A 14,375-nucleotide genomic window follows, 5' to 3' on the forward strand; every position below is an offset into this window, starting at 1 on the left:
TATTGAACGATTTTGAGAGAGATAATCTATTTGAACTTGAATAATTACACATCAGAAATCACTGATCACAGATCAGGCATTAGAGTAAACATGGTTACTTACATGTTTGTGGAGTTGCTGGCAGATCTGTGTCGTAAAAGTATGTTTGCAAAGCCTAGCTTTGCTGGAAATTGTGACTGATTTACTGATTTAATAAAGTTTAACCACCCATTCCTAATATTGGAATCCGAAGGAAGCTTATGCAGCGACTGTCTTCTTCCACAACAAGGCACTGCACAATATTTTGTAAACGGCATTTTTATAGCTTGGTAGCTCGATCCGGTTTAGCAATTATCACCTCGTAGACCTGTGTTATTTAGCATGCAATGCGTGAATCGGTGGGCGGGGCTAAACAGGCAGTGTTGAAGTAGGCGTTGATCTTCTTCTTCGGAGGCGGTGTTTGATACCCTTTGACGTCATAGATCCCCACTTTGAAAAACCTGTTGTTCGCTTTGTGCCTGTTGTCAATAAAAGCGTTTATTGGACTGACAAGGAAGTTTTCAGTTTCAGATATTCTTATAGTATGATGACCTCTTATATGTCAGCAGCCATATCACCCTGTAGCCCAAGACTAAAGCCAAGCAGGGCTGAGCCTGGTTAGTACCTGGATGGGAGACCTCTTGAGAAAACCAGGTTGCTGCTGGAAGAGGTGTTAGTGAGGCCAGCAGGGGGAGTTCAACCTGTGGTCTGTGTGGGTCCTAACACCCCAGTGTAGTAACGGGGACACTACACTGTCAAGGAGCGCCGTTCATCGGATGAGACATTAAACCGAGGTCCTGACTCTCTGTGGTCACAAAAAAGTGGGTGTAGGGGTGTAACCCCGGCATCCTGGCCAAATTTGCCCAGTGGCCTCTGTCCTTTAATTAGGGTTGGAGCTAAACTCTGCAGGACAATGGCCCTCCAGGACTGAAGTTGAACATCCCTGATCTAGGTGGATGCTGCACATTGGTGGTGGTTGAGGGGATTCCCCCTTCTATGTAAAGCGCTTTGAGTGCAGAGAAAAGCGCTATATAAATGTAATGAATTATTATTATTATTATTATGTCCAAAGCTCAAGGAAAATTTGATTTCTCAGTTCATCACCCCTTTAAAGTTTTATTTCATCGGGGGAAATATATCTAGATCTCTTTTTTTGAGAGAGAGAGAGAGAGCTCTGCATTTTACAGTTAGTTTGAAATGTTATGCCATACTTCTACTAATACCCCAACCAAGTCAAAAAATAAAATAGTTTTTTGCAGATTTGTTGGAGAAATTAAAAAATAAGCTTCATACAGGACAATAAATTTAAGACACTTTGCAATTAGGGGGGTTGTAAACAGATTTTAGCCGTGCAGGTGTACCACAGTATTACATTGAATATATGTGACCGGTCACGGAAAGTAGGGACACATGTCGGTTCTGGGGCATTTTGAGTTATTCACAGATTCTGAAAGTGTAGTCTCCAAGCTTTCCAACGATGTGTAACACATGGAAATCTGATAATATTTGGAGAAGTTGTGGCCATTTGAAGGTAGGCACTCAAAAAAATTAAAAGTGGAGAAATCTGCCTCTAAAGATTGAGCAGTTCTCACCTCTCTGCTGCTGGGAGTGACAATAGGGCTCATTTACATCTCATTTAGATAAGCCATACCCCCTGTAAAGCACATGGGGGAGCAAAAAGGTCAGGAAAATGTGCCATCAAAGAAAAAAAAAAAGTTTGCAAACAGGTAATATATAAATAAATGTCTCTTAGCATCTACCGATAAAACTGTATAGGCAACTCTTTTGATATCAGATAGAGCCGCTAGAGCGCTGCATAATAAGTAACCACGCTGTAGGGCTGGGCGATATGGACCAAAAGTCTTATCCCGATATATTTAGGCTGAATAATCGATATATGATATATATATACCGATATTTTTTACTCAAAGTGAGAGCAAATGTACAGTGAAAGTCAAAGCCAAATATGGACTTCACTGTATAAATTATACATTGATTCTTATTAAAGTTACTATTAAAGTTCTCAGTCAAGAGCAGTGTGTGATGTTGTTTTATTAACATTAAATGGATAGTTCTCCCCAAATGTTTAATTGTCATCATTTACTCTCTCAAGTTGTTTTAAACCTGAATAAGTTTCTTTCTTCTGTTGAAGTTATTTGGAAGAATGTGGGTAACCAAACAGTTGATGTTCCCCAGTGACTTCTATATTTATTTCCTATGGTAGTCAATGGGGACCAGCAACTGTCTGGTTACCCACATTCTTCCAAATATCTTCTGTGTTCAGCACAGTAAATAAATAAATACAGGTTTGGAACAACATTAGAGTGAGTAAAGAATGACAAAATGTTTATTTTTGGGTGAACAATCCCTTTAAGGACAAGCGGCAGCGTGTTACTATTAGGGCTACTGTCTCTTTAAGACCTGAAAGCAACGCGTCTAATATGTACGCATAATATGACGCGCAGATTTCTCTCAATTTTCTCGGTTTGCTTTCAGTTTAGACATAACCAACTTTCTTTATGTAAACCTTGAGTGTATTTGACAGTATTAGCTCAAAAAGACTCGAAAGATAACTTAGTCCAGTATCCAGGCGCTGTTAGACAGGCTTTTAGTGCATGCGCGCGTCGGCTTTGTGCTCAGAAAAACGCATTAGAACAGCGCTTCAGCAGCGAATGACATGTTTAACCGGCAAGGCTTTAAAGCACATGCAAATAATGAACTTTTGAGAACTGCAGTGTCCTGTTCCTCTGCGTAAACATTTAATGTGAGTATTTGTCGCGTTGTACACTGGGCTGTTGAGACGCAGACTGCTACAAAAGCACGCAGCAGACTACTGGCAGCAAGAATCACAGCGCAACTTTGAACTATATCGATGCGATATGGTCTAATTCCATATCCCATTTAAAAAATATATCAATATATCGCCCAGTCCTAACACGCTGTTCCCTTGGAGGGCGGGGGCAATAACAAAAGAAACAAAAGCCGGCTTATCCAGTATGGAAATACACACAGACAATGACACGCCCCTACTGCGAGCTAGAATCTCACAAAACAAGCCGATTTCAACCTAAAAATGTACGATTTTAAATATACCAATATTGATATCTAAAACATGGAGAGGCTTCTTCGTGATCTCAACTAACAGATTCTGCAAAAAAGCGAAAATCACCAGTTTTGAAAAAAAACGCTTCTTTCTCATTTTGCTCGTAAGTTGTGCTGCCGACTTGTGTCCCTGGTTTCCGTGGCGGGTCACATATTGTGGTACATGTAGACAGATCCAGTATTACATATTTGCTAAAAGTGTTATGGTGATGTATTACATCCAGATGGACTGTGTGTCTGTGCACTAATGGTGGGGATTTTTCATTAACTCTTTCTGCGGGTTTCATCATTACGGCATTAAATAAGTGAGTCGTTGATTGATTCACTCAACCAATTTGTTCAAAACACTGATTCATTCATGACTGAAACAAGAGGCTGGTTTTGCGTGAGCCAGTGATTCATTCCTTCAACCAATTCTTTCAGGAACAGAAACATCACAACTGTGTGTTGGTTTTTCAATGGATTTTTTGGAGCTATTTTCGTTTAAAATGGAGACAAAGAACAGGGAATCACATTTATTTTAATAATCAACATTCAAATACAAACTGAGTTGTATTTAAATTGCATATAATGCCGTTTTTATATAGACTTTTTAGTGATATAATTTCTACTCCAAGTCGTTGTTGAAATATAAACATTTCAACAGTGGCTATAATAAAAACAGTTTTCATGACAAATTTATTTAAAAATACTTTAAATAATGAAGTAAATATTTAATAGATACATACAGTATATTTAACAAAAGTTGAGCTATGGGCATTGAATGTCTTTCTTGAGGTAATGCTCCATCTGTTAATAATGTCAATTAATATTGCATCTGTATCAGCATTAGGTTAATTCCACAGAAAAATAAATAATAAATAAACAAATAGGTACCACTAGCACAGGAGGATTAAAAGACACAGTCCCTCGTAACTTCTGCATGCTGCTAACATCTTTCCTCTGAAGAGGGTGTGTGTATTTCACTCACACTGGCACCATGAATCATTCTTACCCTGAGACTAGTATGTTAGTTGACATGTGAGGTAGTAAATGCTCCTCTCATGCACCCCTGTAGTATGGACTCCACTATATCAGTCGCCTCTCCTCTGCACTATCTACAGGCTGAAACAGCGAGTGCATACTCTCTCCTGGAGTTCATCAAGGTCAGCACTCCTTTATTTCCAGTGCTGTAATATCTCCAGCTGGAGCGCGACCTATTAGGTTTTGAGGGGTTTTGTTCATTTTTAGTTGTACTACAGATAGAACTAACAGGAAAAGATGAGAGCTATTGACCACAACCTTGTTTGTGTTTTGTGTATCTAGACGAATGAAAGTACTTTTAGGCTGGTATAAAAAAAGAAGAAAAAAAGAAAGTAAGAAAGAAAAAAAAAGTGAGTGCTCTAGTCATGTCCCGAAAGTATTCGACGGAGAAGTCACTTTATGTCTCTTGGTTTATTCAGTTCACTCTGCAGCCATTATCAGATTCAGGTGTATCTGGATATGCAGCACTACAACTTCAGTTCTGCACTGAACACCTCCATGATTGTTGACCTTTCCAATTTTAATTGAGGATGTCTTTTAATCTCTAATTTAATTTATGAATTTTAATTGCATTAAAATTGAGATTGAAGTGGATGGATGGATGGATGGATGGATGGATGGATGGATGGATGGATGGATGGATGGATGGATGGATGGATGGATGGATGGATGGATGGATGGATGGATGGATTGATGGATGGATGGATTATACATTTGAATTGCATTTATTGCATTGATGGATGGATGGATGGATGGATGGATGGACATTGAGTCACACACAGTCATTTGGATTAAATCACATTTAGAAGGTAAAAGACAATGAGTTCAGATAACTACTCTCTCTATACAGAACCTTGACCCCTGTGACCTTTAAGCAGATAATTGCATTTACCGTGTTACTTAAAAAGCCCCACTTGAAGCTCAATAATCACTTCCTGTATCCCCTATGACCAAAAAAAAAAAAAAGCTTATTTCAAGGGAGCCTTCCTCTGTGTTCATTCCCACATAACTGCTGTAAAATAATTGTGGCTTGTGAATTCGTTTATCTGTGGAAGGTAATAGAGTGTTGTGTAACAGAAAGGTCTACTGATTGTTATTCGTGGATGACTGTACCCCATCCCACCGGTGCAGAAAATTGAAGCTCCTAAATAAATTTGCTCCTAAAGCAGGATTAGGCTCACCGTTTCTCCGTTTTAATGAGGCTGAATCAATGGAGCATTTCGTCCATATAAATCCCCATTGGCTTGCTAGAAACCGTTTCTTCAAACTTAAAATCTCCGGGCCTATTAGTTTGCTGCCCGCGAGCTGCAATCAGTGCCGAGGAAGGGCTTTGATACGTCCCTGCCTTGCTGTGCTGGTACCTCTCAGCGCTCTTCTTTCTCTTTCTGTCTGATTTACAGCGCATTACGAACCTCCTCGCCCGCCCCTTCTCGCTCAGCTCACATCACTAGACGCATCTCCACCCGGCGCCACTGCAACTATATTTATGCAGCACGTGACGGGCTAATGCCGTTCATCTGGCCTCCTAGATGAAGATGTGTGAGAAGACTCAGTGGAGGTGTTAAACAATAGGAAAGCTCTTTGATTGGGTAATTGGTTTGCTCATGTGTTGCGTTAAGAGCCCCATGACGTGCTCTAAACGCTCACAAAATCATGATCAATGAAAATGGCACGCTGAGGGTGAAATTCTGGGGATGGAATGATGTTATTAGTGTTTTAGTTTTAATATAGATGTTCTAAAGACTTGCTAAAACAAGAAATACAGTTTTCTTTCTGTTTCTGTTCTCTCCTTCACAGCTGAGAGAGACGGTCGCTACAACCTGACATCGTTGCTGGTTCAGCCCATCTCTGCCTCCTTAGCGAAACTGCTGCTCTCTGCCCCCGCCATGGGGCAGGGCAGACCCTGTGTCCCTATGAACATGTCCTCAGATGCAGGTAAGCCCTAGGCCAGAAACAATGCCTGCTGCACTTACTGTAACCATACCATATTACACTATATTGTAACTTACTATAGACTTGCAGCAGTGTTTTCAAATGTTAGTACATTATAGACCAGGACTAATTGTAACAGTGAGTAGTTATTATTGAGCCATTTTTCTCTGAAATATCATTTCAGGGCTAGTTGTCGTGTTTAATTTGTTTTAATTTTCTATAATTAAATTAATTAATAATTATTATTATTTAAAAAAAAATGAAATATATATTATTATTATCATTATATAAAATATAAATTATATAAAATTATTTTATTAGATACTATGCATATATACATTTAGCATTTTATTTCTTTACATCTTTTATTTAATATTAAATAATTAAGTATGATGTAGGCCTAGTATTTTGCTTGGTATATTTATATATCATTTCTGTTGGACTAATGATTTCATATTTTGAATGAATATCAGGTTGTTTGACAATATATATATATATATATATATATATATATATATATATATATATATATATATATATATATATATATATATATATATATATATATTGTTGTTTAATAAATAGGCTATTTCATGGCAGGATCCCTTTGTGAGCTTTTATGTGCCTATGCAAAAATAAATTTGCAATATCTTATGAAGTATCCATTATAATGACAAATATCTCCCTTAAAATGCAAAACAGATAATTAGTTATTATACATTTAGAAAGGTAATGATTCTAATGTATATGATCTACAGTACTCGTTTGTTAAAGGGTTGACCCAAATCCCCCCCAAAAAAAGAAAGAAAGGAAAATCTGTCATCATTTACCCACTCATGTCATGTCTTTCTTTCCTCTGTGGTATTTTGAAGAATGCTTTAACTGTTCAACTGTTTAATGGCAACCACATGATTGCAGATTTTCATTATTTCAAGAAACCGATTATACTTCCATCCTGTTAGTGTCTCTCATGCTTTGTGATGTTCTCTTTTTCTTGCTTATGTGTGTTAATCCTTATGTCTCCACTAAGCTCTGAAACAGAATCTTTTGTGTCTGAGATATTCATTATTCTTCTCAGTCTCATGGTTCTTCTGGGGATTTAAGCTCTGAGCACATGACGTCAGTGTTCCACCTGCTGGTGGCAGATGGTATCGCACTCTTTGGCTCTAGAATAGAAGGTTGTGTGCTCAGAAAGCCAAGGCTGGTTGATTTATGCTCTGTGGTGCGGGTGTAACTCCTAAATGTGGTAAATTACACAGGCTTTACACATCATCTTAAAGTTGCCCTCGCTATGGACGCCCATATCCAAGGCCATTACACACATCAGTCAATGGGTGCCCATGGGACCTAATTGAAGCCATGAGAGTAAGGCTGGTCAGCCATCTTACAGCACTCTCTCATGTAGAGCTTTCAGGGAGGTCAGATGTAACGTTGAATGTGGTCACAGGAGCCACGGTAGATGTGCTGCAGGCTAAATAAAAATGACAGATGGAGGAGTTGACATGTATGAGAAGATAATTGAATTTAAGTGAACAGACCTCCAGGGAAAGGTCATTCAAGTGGGATGCTGTTTTTTATCGACCAACAAAGAATGTACAAATGTAGTTTTGCTCATTGACCTTCATCTGAGAGTAAAAGGCTTGCACATTTTCAAGATTAAAGTGAAGATGCCAAGATAAAAGTTTTTATGCAACTTTGTTATACAACTGTCACATAACTAATAAGTTTTCTGCATTCTTGAGATGCGTGAGCATATATCATCAAAAGTCTCCTGTGCACAATGTTGCATTTGTTTTTAATATTTGAAAACGCTTGTTTATGCCGGAATGCATTTTAACACTTAGGGCCCTATATTTGAACGATCTATAACGTAAGTATCAAACGTGATACGCAAGTAACAATGTGGGCGGATCTCGGGATAAATTACTCTTGCGCCCGACGCAAATCTAAAATGGGTTGGTCTGAAGTAGCTACATTACTCATAGGTGTGGTTTGGGCTTAACGTGTAATAAACCAATCAGGGGTGCGTTTCCCGTACAACTATATAGCTCACTGCTTAACTACCATAGTATGATGCATCGTTGGAGAAATCAACTAGCTCGTCACGACTGTTTCCCGAAACCGTATGCCGCAAAGTATCGTTCAACCACGTTGGTTTATGATGTCTCGCACGTGGTGGACTAATAAATTATTTTAATTAATCTGTTTGAGATCGAATTAACGCTAGATTTTGTCATATAAGTTACAGACATGGCATCTGAAGACCATTTCTAATTTTTCTCAGTTATTTTGCTTTATTACCAGACTCAATATTTGGCTCGTTCTTACATAGTAGAGCGCGTTCGCACATGCGCAGTCTTCAAAAACGGTGTTTTAAATCTCTTGACAAACTAAAAGACGTAAATTACATTTGTATGTATTCTAAATAAATAACACGGGTTGTACTGAATGTCAGTTTGCTTATTTAGCTAAAGATAAGGATTTATTCAGTCTACATCTCATGTAAACTAGAAACTATGCTTCTAACCACAGCTCGAGAGCAGTCGTTCCAACCACACAAGTTTGCGATGCTGTTTGCGAACGTTCGTTGGAACGATGGTTTCGGGAAACACCAAATCGTTGAACTATGCTGATAATGACGGAACTTGCGACCATAGTTGGCTAACGATGCTTTCGGGAAACGCACCCCAGAGCGTCTTCTCACATTCCCTTTAAGAGCAGGCGCGCTTGTTCCATGGCGGATTGCTATTATAACGTTGGATTTGCCAGGCGCACACAACTTACATGATGGTAAAGGTGATTTCGCGGTCTTCAGAATTTAGTTTCCTGGTTCTTGACGGACAACGCACTTTGTCAGATGTCCTTATATACCTGTGTCTTGCAGGTTTGATCCGTCATTACTACAATTAGCCTGAATAATTTGTTTATTGTGTAAGCTAGATTTATGCCTATTTTTTCACATCTTCATTTACACCACAATGATTTCTCTCGTGTGGTAATATTTTTCCTTGTAATTATGTATGGTTTGCAAAAATGGGAACTGCTGCGTCGGTCTGTGTAGACGAGAGAAGCAAAGTGTATGCGCGTTGTGCACACGCTACATTTTGGCCAAGCGTGCGCCCTTAAAATAGCATCTGAATAACGCGCCACTGTCTTTAGACTAGGTTTTTCCTGGTCGGTGGCGGAGTTGTTTTCTGAAACTGAAAAATAGCACCAGAGAACGTTTGCGCCGGAACACGCCTTCTCTTTCCGCTGAACCGCTTTTGTTAGCCAGATTCAGCCACGGTACATTAAATTGACCAAATGTGACAGTGAAGACATTTATAAAATCAGCATATTAGAATGATTTCTAAAATTCAGCTTTGCCATCACAGAAATCAATTTCAGTTTAATATACGTATATTAAAATAGAAAACACTTATTATTGTAAATTTCATAGTATCTTACAGTTTTTGATCAAATAAATGCAGCCTTGTTGAGCATTAGACATGTCCTTAAAATAAATGTTTTAAAAAAAAGTCAAATCCTTGTTTGTTTTTTTTGGGGGGGGTTTGCTACTTTTTTATTATTACACTTAAAGCTTACTGTAGCTTAAATATCTGAAAGCATCCCACTACTTTGTGTGTTAAAGACAAGCATTTAATATATAATACATTTTAAATGAGACACAACATCAGTTTCTGTTTCAGTGATGAAATGATGAAGCACACTGTACAGCATGCTACCAAATGGAGGGAGATGTATCTCTGCCTGCGCTGTCAGAAAAAAAAAACGAAAAAGTTTTCTCACCGTTGGATTTCTGAGTTATGAGATACCACTATGACAATTAGTGGCACCATGCCAGCGAATGCTTGTGATGTCTCCTGATGTGTGTGTATATACAGACACTCGTGTGTGTAAGCTTCATCACATCGTAATGGGTGTCAGAACCTGCCATTCTGTCCATATGGAACATGCACATGCGCGCACAGTCATTGTCACAGTCCGCCCCCACATGTGAACGCAAAAACACGCTGAGCTCTTGAGTCGGCTCTCAGTCTCTCCCCTCGGCTGCGCATGTGTGTAAAGCCACACTTTTGCTACACATTTTAATAGGGGCTGTTAGTCTCTAATTCCTGCTATTGAGTGAAAATCGCTTCTTATCTTTGCATGGTCGCCCAGGAGACCCCGTCACTGTGGCTGAGCCATTGTCTTGGCTTGATAAGTAAAGGATTTACAGCCCCTGGGACAAAATGAAAGGAAATGGGCTTAAAGACAAATCTTCAAGTTCCAAAACACACATTAAAGGGATAGTTCAACAATAAAGGAAACTAATGTCGTCATGCACTCACCGCCATGTTGTTCCAAACCTGTATGACCTTCTTTCTTCTGTGGAACAATAAATGGGTTCATTCAAGCTTCAAAATGGACTCAAAAGTACTTTACAAGTATCATAAAAGTGGTGCATATGACTCGTAGGATGTTTGCCATGTCTTCGGAATTCAAATGATTAATTTATGTGTTTAACTTATTCACTAATAATCCGGATCATTGAGTCATTGAGTTTAACACAAGAACTAGATCTGTCCGATTCATGAATGGATCATTTAGATCATTCTTTTAGACCAATTTGAAAAATCTGACTTAAAAAAAGCAAAACAAAGATGAACCATTGACATTTCTCTAGTTCATTTTGTGTTTGTGTCATTTTTGAAGCTTGAAAGTTCCTGTCTCCATAGTACAATATTACAAATGTTCTCATATTCCCCTGAAGAATACAGTCATACAGGTTTGGAACAACGTGAGTGTCTATGATTAATGTTTTTGATAAACTTTGAGAATATTGGTGTGATTGGTTTTGCTTTACTAGATTCAAATGTCTTTCTATTTGCTAGTGATCTCTGAAGATATTTAGAGAGGTAATATATAGGCATTCAATCATATTGCAGTTATTTTCATGAGCTTTGGTGAGTTAGTGTTAGAGTTAGGATAACCCTACTTGGTAAGTAGTACTCCCCTCTACATATGATTACAGATTATCACCTGACTTTCTGGGAAAGAAAGTCTGAGATAACTGGAAGATCCAATTTGAAGTAAAAAAAAAAAAAAAAGTAAAAATAAATTAAGTTATAGTATTTAGAACAATTTTAAATAAAACATGTTATGATGTAAAATTAATAATAAATATATTTGAAATATTTAAAATTTGACACTATTTCAAAGTAAGGGGATTTATTTTTTCTTCTTCAAGTAACCTATTAGAAAGATTGATAATTATAAGCATACTTTTGGATCTTAAATTGTGTGTGCATATTATGATTTTAAACAAATAAGAAATATTTCTGAAATATTTAAGTGTCTGCACTACTTCAAAATAAAGGGACATAAATCCTGTCTTAAATTCTTGCTATTTTTTCAGTTAAATTTTTCACTTAGATTTATATATATATATTTATAAATTAACAGAAAAAAAAATGCTAACTATAAGTATACTTTTGGACCTTACATTATTTGATGAAGTAAAGCGAATAAGGAATTTTCAGTTCAACGTTTCACTTAGAATTAGAAAATACATCATGCTCTACGTTATGTGTCTATAAGTCTGTGTGTCACTCTCCGGCACTGACTAGAACATGGACCGCTACAACCTGTCTTCTGTCACCAGCCCAATGTCCAGCGATCAATGTTCGCCGAAAACCTGCAGTGGCAACACGAACGCCATCGATCCCGCAGAGAGGGAGGGCCGCCTCCCCCTGGCACTCTCCCACCCCTCCCGTTCTCTTCACGGTCTGAAAAGCTCCCAGCCGTGACCCGCTCCAGCCTGGTCCCAAGCCTGCACCTCTCTTCCATTAACCGGATCAAACGCTTCGAAGCTAGTAATCTGTGCTCTATTGATTGGGCCGAGCTTTGACCACTCCAGAGGTTTCAAATCATTTGTTTCCATCTGTCTCCCCTCTTTCATTCCATTCCCTTTCAATTAAAGCTCACTGTATCACTCCAACGTGCTCTAATTGCACCAGCGTCTCCCTGCCAGGGAAATGAGACATTAGCCGCAAAAGTACGTATTTGAGCCACAAACTTTCCCACATCTTTTTGCAAGCTCTTGCATTGTACCACCAATGTTTAGGAGACTGGTAATTCATTGTCAATGGCTTTGAAAAGATCTTGAATGTTTCTCTATAGTCCTCAAGGGTATTTATTCATTATTTTGTGTGAGTGTGTGTTTTGTTCCAGTGGATCAGGCGGCCAGATTCATCATCCATTTATTCACCGTAAAGAAATCTAATCGAGAGAGAGAGCGAGAGAGCGAAAGGGGTCCAAATACATTAGTACTTTCTATGAACGTCTGTGAGCTTGTGTTCCCTCTCCTCGCTGTGCTCCAGATGAAAACTCATAGTATAATAAATTTCTATGCAATTACAGCTGGCTGGCAGAAAACTGTGTGGAATAGCTTTATCGAAAACACACCCGCTCCTTTAATTATGACGCTATTGATTGAGGTGTGTTGGTAACCCGTCCCATATCGGTTTTGGTCTCTCCATTTCCCACCTCATGAGAAATAAAACACACTCATGCAGTGATCTGAACTCTGAATTATGGTGTTATGGTATGAAATATGGCATGAAGTAATGTTCTGGACTTTAATAATAATAATTTACTTGTTGCGCGCTGCGTTTGTTAGGGCAGATAACTCCGCTGTAACTGAGCCTAGAAGTATCTTACATTCATTCATCTTTCGCATCCATTTTGAAGCCAAACTTTTGGTTTTCTGTGACGAAGTCTTTACTTTTGCAAATTCTGTCACCAAGCTGAATCTGACTAAAATAGATGAGGTTTTGCCAAAATTGATACTATGGCTTCAGTAAGAATGTGTTAAACTACAAACTAATTAGAAGTGTTATATACTCAAGACTGGTCTTGGTCTCGAGACTGGTCTTAAGACCATTTTTTGAAGGTCTTGTTATTGTCTCGGTCTCAGACTTATGCTGGGCGTACACCAAAGGATTTTCACAGTCCCAGACTAAAGACCGGCAGTCTTTAGAAATCTTACTGGAGTCTCGGCGCGCTCCCGTCGTCTCGATCGTTAAATGTGAGGGGGTAATCTGCAGTCGGCGACCCGATTTATGCCAGTCTTTCTCTAGTCTTTCATATCAAACATGTTTGATATTATCGCAAGTCCTAGCGTAGTCATAGTGACGGAAACAGGAAGCCATCAGTCACAAAGAAACATGTCGACGGACGTGGAAACACAACGAGCGCCAAGTAGGCGAAAATGGACCGTGGATAAAGAGGAGCGCCTTGTTGAGCACGCAAATGCGTCTCTATAGCACGCAGTGTGTTTATCGTGCAATTTATACGCGAAAATGATATTTTACGTGGATATGATATGCAGTTTTGCGCGTGCATATGATACGCACTTTATTGCGTGATATACACACGCACCCCACAGCACTAATCCTACCCAAGCGTATAATACACACGCACGACGCACCCCACCCTAAACCTACCCATGTGCTATCCATGCGTATACTATGCACGTAAAAACTCATTTTCGCGTATATATTACACGATAAACACACTGCTTGCTGTATAGACGCATTTGGTGTGATCGGGTTGGGGCAGAGCAGCCGTCTTTTTGATGTAAACTGCCATTTATACCACGACAGAGTGGAAAAAGAAAAGAAGTGGACCGATATTGCCGAAGCCATCGACATGCCTGCATTTAAAATTATACCCTTTCAAGACATTTAGTTCAAACTATTGTTCTCAACATATAATGATATAGATTCATAACCCCCATATACAGTCATGTGAAAAAGTTAGGTCATCCCATTAAATAGTCAACTCTTTATTAAGAGATGTTCACATAATGTCTAATTTGATTTTTTTTTCCTGGAAAAGAAAGTGATTTATTGTAATTAAACAATATAAATTAACATATTTTTACTCATCAAACAAAAAATATGCATAAAAATGCCTATTTTAATGGAGGAAAAAATTTGTTGTAGTCTTGTAAATAGTGTCACTACAAGATTCAGTGTTTGTAAAATCTTTAGTCTGAGACTGTGAGTCTGTGAAACCAAGTCTTTAGATGTGAGCTGATAATCTTATAAAGTCTTTTCTAAATCTTTTCAAAGTCTTTAGGTGTACAGAAGGCATTTTGTGACTGATGGCTTCCTGTTTCCGTCACTATGACTACGCTAGGACTTGCGATAATATCAAACATGTTTGATATGAAAGACTAGAGAAAGACTGGCATAAATCGGGTCGCCGACTGCAGATTATCCCCTCACATTTAACGATCGAGACGACGGGAGCGC

At 38.5% G+C, this 14,375-nt stretch overlaps 1 protein-coding gene across 8 annotated transcripts in view; it reads left to right on the forward strand.

Annotated features, from left to right (window-relative positions):
* Window positions 1–14,375, forward strand: part of naaladl2 (N-acetylated alpha-linked acidic dipeptidase like 2) — a 321,301-nt gene that overhangs the window by 182,545 nt on the left and 124,381 nt on the right. For all 8 annotated transcript variants that reach the window (XR_013795866.1, XM_079597224.1, XM_079597227.1 and 5 more), the window contains one exon: window positions 5,941–6,078. Coding sequence is in view for 7 of the 8 variants with exons in the window: in XM_079597224.1 (XP_079453350.1) it covers window positions 5,941–6,078 (138 nt within the window). In the remaining variant the exon portion in view is untranslated. The remainder of the gene's footprint in view (window positions 1–5,940; window positions 6,079–14,375) is intronic.

The sequence above is a fragment of the Phoxinus phoxinus genome, assembly GCF_949152265.1.
Source record: "Phoxinus phoxinus genome assembly, chromosome: 22".
In the NCBI taxonomy this organism is placed as follows: domain Eukaryota; kingdom Metazoa; phylum Chordata; class Actinopteri; order Cypriniformes; family Leuciscidae; genus Phoxinus; species Phoxinus phoxinus.